A 15,330-nucleotide genomic window follows, 5' to 3' on the forward strand; every position below is an offset into this window, starting at 1 on the left:
ACATAACATGTGACTAAGTCATGTATGTGCGCATGTTCACTTGCATGGATGAAGCACACATTTATATAACCCGTGTTTAAGCCGTTTCGTGCATATGTGCATTTCCGTAGAATAGGCACACGTACATAACCAGTGGTTAAGAAGTGCACGTGCACATGTGCACTAGCATGGATGAAAAACGCATTTATATAACCCGTCATTAAGCCGTTATATGCACATGTGCATTTGTGTAGATGAGGCATACGTACATAACCCGTGATTAAGAAGTGCACGTGCACATGTGCATTATCATGGATGAAGCACAGATTTGTATATCACGTGCTTAAGCCGTTATATGCACATATGCATTGTGTGGATGATGCACACGTACATAACCCGTGATTGAGAAGTGCATGTGCACATGTGCATTACCATGGATGAAACACACATTTATATAACCCGTGCATAAGCCGTGATATGCACATGTGCATTTGCGTAGATGAAGCGCACGCACATAACATGTGACTAAGTCATGTATGTGCACATGTTCACTTGCATTGATGAAGCACACATTTATATAACCCGTGTTTAAGCCGTTTCGTGCATATGTGCATTTCCGTAGAATAGGCACACGTACATAACCAGTGGTTAAGAAGTGCACGTGCACATGTGCACTAGCATGGATGAAAAACGCATTTATATAACCCGTCATTAAGCCGTTATATGCACATGTGCATTTGTGTAGATGAGGCATACGTACATAACCCGTGATTAAGAAGTGCACGTGCACATGTGCATTATCATGGATGAAGCACAGATTTGTATATCACGTGCTTAAGCCGTTATATGCACATATGCATTGTGTGGATGATGCACACGTACATAACCCGTGATTGAGAAGTGCATGTGCACATGTGCATTACCATGGATGAAACACACATTTATATAACCCGTGCATAAGCCGTGATATGCACATGTGCATTTGCGTAGATGAAGCGCACGCACATAACATGTGACTAAGTCATGTATGTGCACATGTTCACTTGCATGGATGAAGCACACATTTATATAACCCGTGTTTAAGCCGTTTCGTGCATATGTGCATTTCCGTAGAATAGGCACACGTACATAACCAGTGGTTAAGAAGTGCACGTGCACATGTGCACTAGCATGGATGAAAAACGCATTTATATAACCCGTCATTAAGCCGTTATATGCACATGTGCATTTGCATAGATGAGGCACACGTACATAACCCGTGATTAAGAAGTGCACGTGCACATGTGCATTATCATGGATGAAGCTCAGATTTGTATATCTCGTGCTTAAGCCGTTATGTGCACATATGCAGTTGTGTGGATGATGCACACGCACATAACCCGTGATTAAGAAGTGCATGTGCACATGTGCATTAGCATGGATGAAGCACACATTTATATAACCTGTGCTTAAGCCGTTATGTACACATGTGCATTTGCGTGGATGCAGTACACATTTATATAACCCGTGCTTAAGCCGTTGTGTGCACATGTGCATTTGCACAGCTACTGCACATGTGTATGACACATTCGTAATACCGTGCAAGTGTATTTAGTTTCATTCTGCTAATATTTACATTAAATATGGCTATAGTATTTTTAATTGAAAGTTCAATTTTTTAAAAATTATTATATTACTCATTCTAAATAAACAATATAATGTAACCTGCATTTTTCGAAGGCTTAAGTACATTGGAATAAATATTCAATCAGATAAATCGACACGCTATAAATAGGCTCTCTCAGTAGCATAAAAAATGTGCAGTGTTCGCTTTGATGTAATAAATGACGTGAGAACCGAATAGACATGTGTCTGATTATATACATACAAAAAGATATGTAAATATAATAATCTTAATAAGATTATTATTGTTTGGAAGTAAAATATTATTTTTCTCTATTAGTTATTAATTTAATTTTTATTTCGAATCACGCATGCGCACTGGTTGGAGCTGTGTATTAGCCATGCACGGCGCGCTTATTTGTGTGGTCGGGTACGAGCTGTGGTGTGGTGGTGTTTGTCCAATGTTGTTGAAGGCGAAGAATTCAACATTATATTATAATCAGGTGAGTGATGAACTTAATTTTACTGTAATTTGTAAAATTTAATAAAGCACCCGTTTAAATAATAAAACTGGTGTTAATGTTGCCGTATACACATGCATCCTGTTCTTCTCAAGCAGTATTTATTAGTTGACATTTTATGTTTTTGGAGGGGACATTGAAGCTATAGATATACATTGAAGGCACTGTCATGATTTGCATCTCTTTAAAGAAAGATCTGCAAGAGTCATTATCACGTAGTCCTTTTAACATGAAATAAATTATGCATACATAACCCTACATTTGAAAGGAGGTAGTGTTCCAACGGCAGAACCTCCGAGATAATTTACAATCAAATCAAGGTATGCTAGTATCATTACCAAATCCAGAATGGGAATTAGGGGTAATAGTTAAAATAGGGAAGGTTCTAGATTACTGGTCCCCCATATAGATTAGTAGCTGGGTAGGTTTCTTTCTGTACTAAGTTTATGCATTTAACTTATACAGTATTGCCGAGCGAGCGTTAGCGAGTGAAGGCGGGTTAGAACCCCGCAGGGCACGTTGTTTTCTGTCTTTATTACTGCTCAATGGGAAGGGACCAGTAATCAAGAACCTTGCCGTTAAAATAGAACCTGATCGTATGCATGTATTTTTCTTGAGCCATCTTTTAAGAAAGGTATAAAGGCATTACTCGAGCAAACGGTTCTATGAAATTTACACGCATTTATTGCATTTTCCGGTTTCTTTTTGCAGAACATGCACTAAATGAGGAGCTAATGCATAAACCACGAACCAACTTGTCTAGGTGGCCACTAAAAAGCACGAATGCTATCTAACCGAATCAGGGCAGGAGCGCAGCAGGAGGCCCGAGCGGATCAAAGGGGTGCGTTCGTAGGGAGCAGGCGGGTCAGCAACAAGGGCATACGCATAAACGAGGATAGTGAAAACATACATTAAATATCTGCAATAATTTTTACCTTCAAAAGCACTTATATAATAGTAGTAATTCTTAATTTCAAAATGGCTTCACTGCTTTCCCGCGTACAAATGGTCTGCTGCGAGGAGAAATTCGTATGCTCTGAATTTTTACTTTTCTACACTTACCATGACGCTTGAAAAACTATAATACGACGCTCTTTATCACACGTATCGACGCTCTCTAATCGTATGCTTACATTATATCTATCGCAGTCGTCCATTGCTAACACGAACGGAACTTTCCCGCAGTTTATTTTCACCTTCTTCGCATTCTTGTATTCTTCCGCTTCAGTAAATAGTTACATGTAGAATACGTTCACTACCATTGAAAATGTATTTCAATATGATATCCACTGACAGAAATTACTTATATTTACACTCTGCTTCTTTTACGAAAAGTGTTTCACATCGTATTTTACCTATAAATTTTGTTTTCGGTAGAACCGCCTGCTCGAGTGAACCCATACAAGCATTTTTTTGAAGACCTTACTGCAACATGCAATATTTAAAAAGGATATCTGAATATAGATCGAATTGATTCAGGATATAGCTTAAGGGCAACTCTTTACTGTAGGTCTCACATGTAACATCTCCACTGTGACTTACTTCACAAAAGATAACTCTGCGAGGCAGGGTTGGTTTAAACCAGCTGGTTTTTCAGAAAAAAAAAATGGTTTAAACAAGAAAAAAAAGAAAAGAAAAATGTTTAAATCGTGTGAACTTTATGGTGACGTTTCCACATATCAAACCATCCGCATTACGTTTATCTACTTTTCACCTTTTAATCGAGGGGTCCCGTGTTCAATTCTCGGTCCATCTTTCAGGTGTAAAGCAAGTAGCAATTCGAGGTGTCTCTTTAAGCGAAAGTCTTCTCCGTGATAACGTTGGTATTTCATAAGGAATTTAAGCCTAAACATACGAAATGAAACCAAGTTATATATTTCTACTTGTTTTATAAAGAAGCCAAGGCTGCTTAAACATATTGATAGAAATTGGCAAAATTTATCAACTGCCTACGTAGCTTCCAACATCAGCTTGGATTTCACTTTGTTTTAATTTTATTGAATATCTACATACCCAATTTTTAATTTAATACCTCAGTTTTAGCCTAGTGATTATGATATGTTGACCTTCAAATTTTACACACAAATACATTTAAATAACAGGATTTTCCCAATGGAGTTTCCCGATTTATATATATAATTCTGTATAATGTTTTTACTTGTGTAACTGTTTGTCTTTTAGTCCTTCTGAAATGACTCTTGACTAGGGATGGCCACAAAGTTCCGGTTCCAGAACCGGTTCTTAGGAACCGGTTTCAGACTTGGATCCGAAAGCCCCCAAAGACCCGTAAAGGAGCCACAAATTTCACCTTCAAAACACTGCAAAGAGGACCATGCGCTTGTGCTCTCCCCGCCCAAACTCTCTTGTGCCCCCAGAAAACAATTTTGGTCCACCAGTTTTTTTTTGTTTTTATTTTGGTCCACCAGTGTTTTTTGTTTTTATTTTGGTCCACCAGTGAGTGTTTAGCCAAATGAGTTGGCCAATTTGCCTGTTTAACCATTAAGTTTGCCAGTTACCCAGTTAATTTAGCTAAATGAGACAAGCGGCCGCCACCTGGGTGCCTGCCTGTCGCTTCCACCATTTCATCTAGCACACTGTTCACAGCCTTCCAGCAGCTCGTGTTTAGTGAAATGAAATGAAATCTTTGTTTTACGTCCCACGGTTATGCCGGTTAGGTTAAAGGAGACGGTGATGATGAGGGATGAATGAAATGGTGGAATGAAGAAAGTGGGAGGAAACGGGAGAACCCCGAGAAAACCCACGCACACGGTGTTTGTCCACCACAAAGTTCACTTGGCGGGGGCTGGGATCGAACCCGGGACCCCAAGCACCAGAGGTGAACGCTCTACCACTGAGCCACCGCGGCCCCCCGCTCGTGTTTAGTGTAGGGATCGTCACAAAGTTTCGGTTCCAGACCTGGATCCGAAAACCCAGTTCCAGAACCGGTTACAGACCTGGATCCGAAGAACCGGTTCCGGACCTGGATCCGAAAAACCGGTTGTTGAACCGGATCTTCTAGAACCGGATCCGTTCAGACCCGAAAAACTGTTCCAACAGGAACCGGTTCTGGCCATCCCTACTCTTGACAATTATAGCTATTAACAAGCAAGCTTATGTAAAGATCAGTACAACGTATTTTTATCAAGAGTCCTTCGTGAGTGAGTCGGCAATCACATTTGTGACCAGTTAACCCCGGTTTCGTGTCCAAATGGACAATTTCTCTTGGATGTCTTTGAAGCTAGAACAGCTGGGGGATAGCCCAGTGCCTAGAATAGATAACTTGGTTTCAAATTTTATGCCCGAATGCAATCTCTTTGTCAAACCAAGGACCATGGGAGGGGGACCTCTCATAATTTGTACGTGAGAGATACTGGCGACCATCATTTTTGTATTGGCGAGTGAGTCTGACTTTGAAATTTTGCGCCCTGTTGTCTGTTATGCTATTGTCATTTTCTCTCTCTCTCTCTCTCTCTCTGTAATAATGCACGAAATTTGCACTTCACAAAAAAATCAAAGCTCTGTTCAGTCATGTCTTTAACCCGTTATGTAGATTCTTACAAAAAATAAAGTAGTACGAGAAAAAGCACAATCTTATCAAAAAAGAGCTGAGTTTGAATGATTTATGAGTGTTATCTAGTTAGGATATTTTTTCCTTCACTGCTATTAAATTTTTCATAGTCACTTATGAATCTTTGTAAATAGTGAATTGAAAAAATGAAATGAAATCTTTGAGTTTTACGTCCCACGGTTATGCCGGTTAGGCTAAAGGAGACGGTGATAATGAGAGATGAGTAAAATGGTGGAATGAAGAAAGTGGGAGAAAACGGGAGTACCCCGAGAAAACCCACGAGCACGGTGTTTGTCCACCACAAAGCTCACTTGGCGGGGGCTGGGATCGAACCCGGGACCCCAAGCACCAGAGGTGAACGCTCTACCACTGAGCCACCGCGCCTCCCAAATAGTGAATTGAAACTAAATTGTCCACAATAATGTAAATGGATTGTGTGTGCTAGATTTGACTTTAAAACTTGTTTTCAGAACACACAAAATTTAAATTTGAGCATATTACAAATGTGATTTGACGCGAAATAACTGTGTAGTAATATGTAAGAAAGATATGGTAAAAATTGAAGTGTTTTCTTTCATAATACTTTCATTTTCTTAAATGTGGGAAACTAGGTCGTATCTACATACTATAATTTTTCCGCTATTTTTGGAAACTAATAGGAAGTTTTTAATTATGTATACGACAAACGCCATGAGATATTTATTATTTGTCCACACGGGCCAGTTAATTTATATATATTAGTATGGCGCTAAATACGTTGTACAACTGTTAGGTGTTACACTACCGAAAACGTGAGAAAATTAACTTTAAGGATCCATGGCTCCAGTACTATGGGACCAATCGTGGTCGGGTCAAAGCGTCACATAGGAACTAGTATGTGTCCTATCCAAATATCCACGTTTCAGAATCGTGCGGCATTTGCGCATCAATTTCTGTAGAGGCAGTTGATTAGTACTTCAAATTTCCGGAGCATTTCCGAAATGCCTCTCTAAGCTTTAATGCGCAAATGCCGCACGATTCTGAAACATGGATATTTGAATAAGGCACACACTAGTTCCTAAGTGATGTTATGCAGGGCTCCCAGCTGTCCTCTTTTTCCTATTTTTTCTTATTTGTTTGGAAATGTGTGTATATTTGTCCTATATTTTAATCTTCTCCTATATTTCCTATATTTTTAGTGATTGCATTATTAAAAATACAAGCCAAAGACAGTTCCAGTGATGATTTAAGTTGCTACATATTAGCAATATGCTAAATAAGTCATAGCATTTTTTAAGGGACAAGTCACTAATCCTCACTATTACTTTTTTTTAAAAAATTTGCTCTTTACTATCCTCCTCTGTTCATTTTTTTTTTTCTGTTTCCTATGTGCTTATTCTTCCTCAATGAAGCTTAGCTGAGGAACCTTACCGTGCTCCAGACTCTTGTAACGCAAGCTGTGTTAGCATTTTCTTTCAGCAGTGTGTGCAGCAGTATTGTTTCGGCATTAAGGTGTGTTGGTATTCACCAACATATCCCAACGTCTTCCAATATTGCTGTACATAATATGCAAGGTCCACACGCGTCCTGGAAACCCTGGAAATAAAAGTGTTTCGTAAAAACGTCCTGAAAAGGTCACGGAAAACGTCCTGACGAGAACTTTCTGGAACTTCAAGATTTCCATTGAAAGTCAATGAAAATCCTCAATGTTGTTAGAAGCTCTGTTGTATCTTTTCTAGAGCACAAAGGTGAAAAATCCAGGAGTCTGAAATAGTTACCTATAATGAGCAACCAAGACAATATTACGTGAGTAGACATTTATAGACTTTATAACATTTCAGAAAATAAATTGTTTTCACAGAAGTTAGTTATGTAGCGCTCCCTAGCAGAATGCTCCCGATTTTTGGTGACTGAATTTGATCTAACTTTGACCTAAGTTTTCCGGAGATACATAGATTATCTCCACTTTATAGGTTCAGATTCGCGTACATCCTGTATGAGATTTACCATTGTTATTTTTTTTTTCCTACTAGATAGCACCATTAATACTCCTCATTGTGAATATAAACAACTAAAAGTAGTACTGATGGCACAGTCCGTCAATCTTCTATTTCAGTGTTCTAACTTATTAAATTAAAAAAAAAAAAAAAATTCGTCGCTTTGCATGAGTAAGGTTGTGAATTTACGAAATACATATTTTTCTGAAGTCATGGCAATTGTATTAATTTGAAAGGGATGTTTGTATGATACTTTTTATATTGCTACTCTCACTATTTCATTGTAATAATAGAATATTGAGTGTCTGTTATTTATCTTATTGTGCTCTGAAATTAAACTTCACTTTCTGCTCACTTTTATATTGACTGCTCGCTTCTATATTCATGTGTAAGACAAAAACTTGACATTTACAACATTGGTGCTGAATACTAAATTGTCGTAAGAGTTGACATTTTGAAGTTATTAAATACGTTTCATCCGTATGCATGTTTTTTTCTATAAGTTAAATTGTGTAAAAAGTTTTCAACAACTAAGAATGTATGTGTATATTGACTATGTATATGTATAATTTTATCAAATTTGCAGAATTAAGACACATTCAAAAAGTCACACATTAAAGAATTATCTTCTTTAGCGATCATGGGAACTCGGATAGTACTACATTCCTCCACATGCTCTATGAAGTAAAAACAGTGGAGTTGGCAAAAAATGTAATGCATTTCCTAGGTTGGTTTCTTCAGCAAACAAACGAAAGTAACATTGAAAAAAAAAAAACTACCAATAACATTGATTGTTTAAAAGTAAGATGTATTAATCTATCCAAATTGGATCCTAGTTTTCATCAGATTTGCTGATTTATTTTTGCCACCACATTTCACATCATATAAAAGATATGTAACCTTGGCAGATAACTTAATCACAAGAAATAATTTATGGTGATTATTTGCTCTAACATTAACTAAATATTGAAAAATATTATTTATATGCATGAAATTTTTTCGCTGCATTAACACAGCACAATCGATACAATGTTACTTTCAGTTTCAAATGTTGGCGAGTGGTGGAAAAACTCCAAAACAACTAGCACAGAATATTCTTCGTCGTGTCGTGGTGGATGAAGTTGCTGAGCTGTATAGCCTCACAGGAAAGTCGGGAATAAATTGTGTGAGGAAGCTGTCGTTTGTGGAGACACAAACCTACAAGTTTATTGTTGGTAAGATTTTTTTGTGCATTTTTTTTTTTTAAATCGTGATCGCATTGTCTTCAATGCTTGATAGTTTATAGGGTGTTTATTGGGAAAGGGCAATAATTAGGTTGTGCTCAAGCATGTCCAGAACAAGAAGTCCATATAAACTTTGTTTCAGGGATATTACTATATGAATTTGGTACATGTGGACAAGGAAATGTGTACATTGGAGTTACGTTGAAACAGTTTCATTAATTTTATGTTCCCGCTGTTATTTACCAACACTGTACACCTTTTCTTTCAACCACCCATACAGTAGCCCAAGGGTGTTAGAACAGGTGCCTAGGTGGCCATTAGACTAGCCCAAAACATCCAATCCAACGACTAGTATTTTGCGTGAAGGCACTGGGTGATAGTCGAGTGAAAACGGTTCACCGTCCATTTGGTATCACATGATGCGTAGAAAGAATACTATCCTCCAAATACGGAGGGAAAGTATTTTGCAAAAGATGAAGGTATGGTGCACTGTCAACACGAAAGTTCCATCTGGTAACTGTTCGCATGAAGCATGTTGGTTTTCCGCGGACCATTGGTGCCAATTATGAGTAGTGTTAATCCTGTAGTATCCTCCTCAGTCCTCTTTACATTAGTTACCATTCTCGTGTCTTATAGTATCACAGTACGCATTTCAACATAATTGCAGTGTACCCTTGTCACCATGCATTAAACTTCATGTAGTGATATATCTGAAACAAAGGTTTAAAACGTATATGTTTATGTAAACTTGATTGTTGTAGTCGACAAATCTGACCGCCTCTCAAATTATTGACCTTTCCTCCTGAAGCACCCTGTATATTGTTTCTTTTTGAGTAACAAATTGTTCTTTGATATAAAATATACTGTTTTGCAATAGAATGTAAGTTGAGTGTTTGTAGTAACACAGACCCCACCAAAAACAAAACAAACAGAAGAAAAGTGAGATGAGTACAGTTATGTTTAATTATTTCAATAAGTGAGGAATTTTTAATTTGATAGGTTCTTTTTCTGGCGTTAGTAGAAGCCATAAAATTCTACTATATTTACTCAATTATACCGCTGAATTGTTCCAAATTTTATTACCTTAAAACAATGATTCTCATTATAAACAATAATTTTGAAAGGCATGTGAAACATGGCCGTTGGTTCAATTCCAGATCACACAAAATATTTCCAATCCTCTCCCCACATTATTTAAACTTGTAAGACGAAAATATCATACGTCGTATATGCTTTGTAATGACTGCACTTTTTTATTTACTTAAAAAGTCACTGACAATTGCTGCAAATGATAAAAATGTCAATTAGATTGAGAGGGGAGTCATTGGTGTGGTGAGTGACTCACTGCTGGGAATGACAATTTCAGTAATCTTCAATACAGAGAGGCAGTGGGAGGGGGGGGAAATCGGAGCATAAACTTCTCTGTATGCTGTATGCGAAATAGTTTTTCTTTATCTGTTCCGTATAAAAATTGCGTGAAGTATTATACTCTCGTAAATACAGCAAATATCTCATTACCAAGGTATCATTCAGACGGAAAAGGATTGCATACCAAAATTGTTGTTAGGGTTTCTCTTTCTCACTTTTGATGTTCTTATTTTAGGATTTAAGTTTACTAATGAATGTATAATTTCATATATATCAACATAGTCATATGTACATTTTTTTCTAGCATCTGCAAAGAAATTATATCCTGAGTGTTCGGAGGAGCAAATCAGGGAAGCGATAAGTGATTGGCTGCACCACGCCAAAACAAGGAGGTCACGAAGGTACGTATCACCTCTGATGTTTGGTTTTCATGTATTCGTAAGCCTTTATTTTAATATTTACATGCAATTTTGCAGCAGTTTTCAAAATAAGAACGGTTAACAAGTGGTCTCCAAGCTTTAAATTGTCACTATAATCTACATCAGAAGTCGGCAACAGGGCGGACATTTTTGCATACTTGGGACCTAGCGGGCAAGGAGGTGCGGAACTGTGCTTTTACCTTGAAATATGTGCGAGTAGCTAACGGAGTATAAAATGTGTTTGCTCTCGTAGGTAATTTATAAGCAGAAAAAAAAAACCTTTGACGCAGTCATTCTTTCAACTTTATTCTCTATAATTTATACGCACCTATTCTCAACGTGTATATTAACGCTCTCCAGCGGCGTTCTCATTTTCAAAGGGGACACTAGAACAAAACTGGGCGATTCGGGGGTGTTTGAGATTTCATGATCTTTAAGACTTTTTTCTTATTCTGCGAGAACGATTATGTATTTTACAAACTATTAGAAATTTGTAGACTTATATGACACAAACAAACTTTTTCTTTTTTTTTAAAGGTTAATATCGACGGAAAAGAGAGGAACATTTCATTTTTTTTTTTCGTCTTGTACAGTGTTCAATATAAATATCGCAACTCGACTACAGTTTTAAGATTTTATCTTATGCAATACATTTGAAATCAATGTTCTGCAGGTTGCTGCATAATCAATCTAACCTTAAACTAACGCCTGATAGGCAGGTAACCAGCGAAATATTGATTTCAAATGCATAAATTAAAGTATTGTACTACTATAGAGTTGCGATATTTATGTGGAACACTGTACCACCTGATGATAAAAAGAAATTGACTCATTGATAGTAAAAGAAATGTTTCTTAAGAATCTTACTAGTATTGTTTAAATTCAAAATGTACATTATATTAGTTGAAAAAAAGAAGAAACCTTTACGTCAGGATTGCAACGCTGAGTTAGGAAGGAGGATAATCCGATGTCCCGTCATTGCACTATTCGATTTACAGGCACGCAGACAGAGAATATGGATTTTGCCGATCGCTTATCTAGGATATAGGATCTTTTTTTCTTACACAAATTTGCCACTGTGTTTTTGCATATTTTGGGTTAAATTTTAAGCAGTACTTAGTCTTCCAGTGTCTCACAAGTAAACCTTACGTTTGGGTGAATCGAGTTGCTGACTGAGACACATATGAGAAAGTAGTACTAAATGTGGTCAGTATTTCAGTGAAGTTGTAGGTGCGAAGCTCCAGGGGTTTAGGAGATACAGCTACCAGAACATCACATGGAAGTACAGAATAGTCTTCATACAGTTGGAGGTAAAAGCTCTGTAAGACCTCTTGTAACGACAAAAGGTGAATAACAAATATATGGGTACATATTAGGGCTAGCAGGAATTCATATAGTAAGGGTATACCTGACGGCAGCCATCTTGAAATCCGCCATTTTGAATTAAGGTTAAGTTTTAAAATAGGAATAAGGTCATGTGATACATGATTTAAGGCGCAAATTTAATCAGAAGAACAATGGTGCCTTTAATTTTGATTTACGCGCAATTGGTAAAAAGTTACAGGGAAATTAAATATTGTTGCAGCATATGTATTAGTCCTTTACCCACCTTGTAAATTTTGTGTTAATGATAATAATTAAATAAAAAGCAGGTGGATAAATATTAGGTCTATGGTAAGAGTTGCCTTGATGGCGGCCATGTTCAAATCCGCCATTTTGAATCAGACAAAAGTTTTAAACAAAACGCATAACATTAACACCTTATTAATAGCAAATTTTACCATAAATCCAACAGTATAACCATTTTTGCTTTATCATTAACCAGCATTTGTTATCGCATAAACAAGTTGCTAATTTAAGGAAAAATGACCAAAGTGGAATTGAGTCATAATTGAACTTGAGTCTTTTTTCCAGAAAAGTCCTCAATTAGTACAATCAATATGTAGTTCAGAAAAGAATGCATGACGTGCACAAATGCTCTGCTCACAGTGAGCACACCTGACAAAGGCAATCGAGTTACACTTGACACATTTGTCGTTAACAATTCCGTCAAAGCAGTAGTCGTAAGGAGCGATGCAAGGTCCAGGTTCTTCATTCAAATATCCAGCCTGATTGAAAGCGAATCGAATCATACTGGGAAAACGAGAAGCACTGAACTGGTAAATTGTAAACGACTGAAGTTGTATGAACCTATCACGATGCCATATGTTCACGTCACTTTCTGTTACTGCTGTATCAGTAATGAAACGAACAAATGCTTTGTACGGGCGAAAGAAGTGAACATCTAGAGGCTGAATCATGCCCGTACAACCACTAGGTATCAGTCGCTTGATCAGTGTAACTCCTTAGGGCACACACTGTGACGAAAGAATGTCGTTTTTGTTTGCACTCCACGAATCAAGTAATAGCAAGATTGTAAGATTGTCTTTCTATCACGTGGAATGCTTTTCCACCTGCTTTTTATTTAATTATTATCATTAACATAAAATTTACAAGGTGGGGTAAAGGACTAATACATATGCTGCAACAATATTTAATTTCCCTGTAACTTTTTACCAATTGCGCGTAAATCAAAATTAACATCACCATTGTTCTTCTGATTAAATTTGCGCCTTAAATCATGTATCATATGACCTTATTCCTATTTTAAAAACTTAACCTTAATTCAAAATGGCGGATTTCAAGATGGCCGCCGTCAGGTATACACTTACTATATGACTTCCTGCTAGCCCTAATATGTACCCATATATTTATTATTCACCTTTTGTAGTTACAAGAGGTCTTACAGGGCTTTTACCTCCAATTGTATGAAGACTATTCTGTACTTCCATGTGATGTTCTAGTAGCTGTATCTCCTAAACCCCTGGAGCTTCGCACCTACAACTTCACTGAAATACTGACCACATTTAGTACTACTTTCTCATATGTGTCTCAGTCAGCAACTCGATTCACCCAAACGTAAGGTTTACTTGTCAGTATCTAGTAACATGACTTGAAATATGAATATCTAAAAAAATTTATTAATAATGCCATTGTACTTGATAGCAATAAGATTTATAAATTTGTTTCACTGTGAGTCATATAAGTCAGGGGCGCACTGACAGGAAGTCCGTCGGATCTGAACCCCTATAACGTTTAATTTGTATGAAAATGAATATAATTTCAAGGGCAGGTACGTAACTTATTTGCATTTCATACTCTAAACCATCCTCGGCCGCTCGCAGAGAGGAATACAGAGTGCACTACTGTATATACTTCTGCCTATCTTGCATAACGTGGTAGAGATCAGCCAGTTATATACAATTGATAATATGGAAAAGGCAACGTTTTTATTGGTTGTTCATGCCACAAAAATAAATCTTTTTCATCTTGCTTGCTTCTCTGAATATTGTTTCTTACTTTCAACCCACTTCCCGTAGCTTAGGTAACATAAAACTTCCATTTGTGCTAGATTTTTCTTCGTTATGCGTTGCCTCACAGCTTTCGTCTTCATTTTGAACTTTTCAGAAGGCATTCGAAGTGTAGTGTTTCGATCATCCGTGAACATTCACCTCAATTTCTCTACCAAATTCACTTCTCATAGTTCTTACTGCATCCAGTCTTGAGTTTATTCTCATCCTTCACTGTCCGTACGAATGAGCACGGGGTGAACAAGCATGCTCATACATTTACTCCTGTTGTAATAACTCAGTTTTACGTGTACTTAAACCCACACTTGTCAATGTCATTCAAGGTCAGTGCATTTAGTACCATTTACTCATGAGATGTTCTACCAGTGTTTTCAACACACGTTTGCACAGGATTGCCACCTGTCGATAAAAAGCCAGCCTCGTTTTCAAATTGCTAATTTAAATACTCTTACTGGAATTGATTCAATACCCTAAGAAATCTTATTTCAGAGATGCTGATGGTGGTGATTTATTGAGCTTAAATGGTAGTCTTTAGCTTTGTTTCTGGAGAAAATGGTATGGCATGTATAATTTGGATGGACCATATTTAAATTCTTAATCTCAAACTATGCTAAGAATATGACTGTGATTTAGTTTAAATAGATTGATTTAGTGTCTGCACTTACTGTATTACTTTTAAAACTTCTCTTTACAGGATGCAGAGGACTGAGGCCAAGGATTTATCGGAGAAAGTAAATTAAAAGAAAGAAAAAAAAACTACAACCATCTTGTAGATTACTTTTTATATTTAATAAGAAATAAATGTATAGATATATATATAATCAGTTGTTATCAATGTTGTAATACCTACTATTTCCATAAAATTACAGCGGAGTTGCACCAAGTTACGGTTAATAGAATATATAAACATTTTTGCACTTGGATTTTGTTTAAAATCTAGTTTCACTTGTGATTGAGTTGAGGCCACTTTGCTTTATCAAGCATATATTTTAAATCTGAAATAGCTCCATGATGGCTTTTGATGAAATCATACTATGTAAAAGCTATGTTGACAAACCAAGCACTGTATTAAAAGAAAAAAATATATATGCAAACCACAACTGTTTATAAGTTCAGAACCTAATTATTCAGACAAGTATGAGTTTTTTCTTTCTTAATATTTTCAGTATCATATATAGGGGTCGGAAGTTAAAGATAGTTTTTCCCAAGTGCCCGAAGGTAAGAGGAACACCATAATATATGTTAATTTCGGGTCATTTTAGGC

The 15,330-nt window shown here is 36.9% G+C and overlaps 1 protein-coding gene across 1 annotated transcript; it reads left to right on the plus strand.

The window, feature by feature from the left end:
• The first annotated feature begins 598 nt into the window (after positions 1-598).
• On the plus strand, positions 599-14,906 carry LOC145690781 (uncharacterized). Its single transcript, XM_081766037.1, has 4 exons — positions 599-2,084; positions 8,689-8,860; positions 10,542-10,638; positions 14,761-14,906. Exons 1-4 carry the CDS (start codon positions 1,953-1,955, stop codon positions 14,804-14,806), a joined length of 447 nt encoding a protein of 148 aa, XP_081622163.1. The 5' UTR covers positions 599-1,952; the 3' UTR covers positions 14,807-14,906.
• The last annotated feature ends 424 nt before the right edge of the window (positions 14,907-15,330 follow it).

This window comes from Thermobia domestica, chromosome 7, assembly GCF_964235325.1.
Source record: "Thermobia domestica chromosome 7, izTheDome1.hap1.1, whole genome shotgun sequence".
Taxonomy (NCBI): Eukaryota; Metazoa; Arthropoda; class Insecta; order Zygentoma; family Lepismatidae; genus Thermobia; species Thermobia domestica.

Excerpts from the sequence above, each read along its gene's own strand:
- LOC145690781 (XM_081766037.1), top strand. The coding sequence starts at position 1,953 with ATGCGCACTGGTTGGAGCTGTGTATTAGCCATGCACGGCGCGCTTATT. Across the intron at positions 2,085-8,688 it reads CAACATTATATTATAATCAG|TTTCAAATGTTGGCGAGTGG; the intron begins GTGAGTGATGAA and ends TGTTACTTTCAG. Across the intron at positions 10,639-14,760 it reads AAAACAAGGAGGTCACGAAG|GATGCAGAGGACTGAGGCCA; the intron begins GTACGTATCACC and ends TTCTCTTTACAG.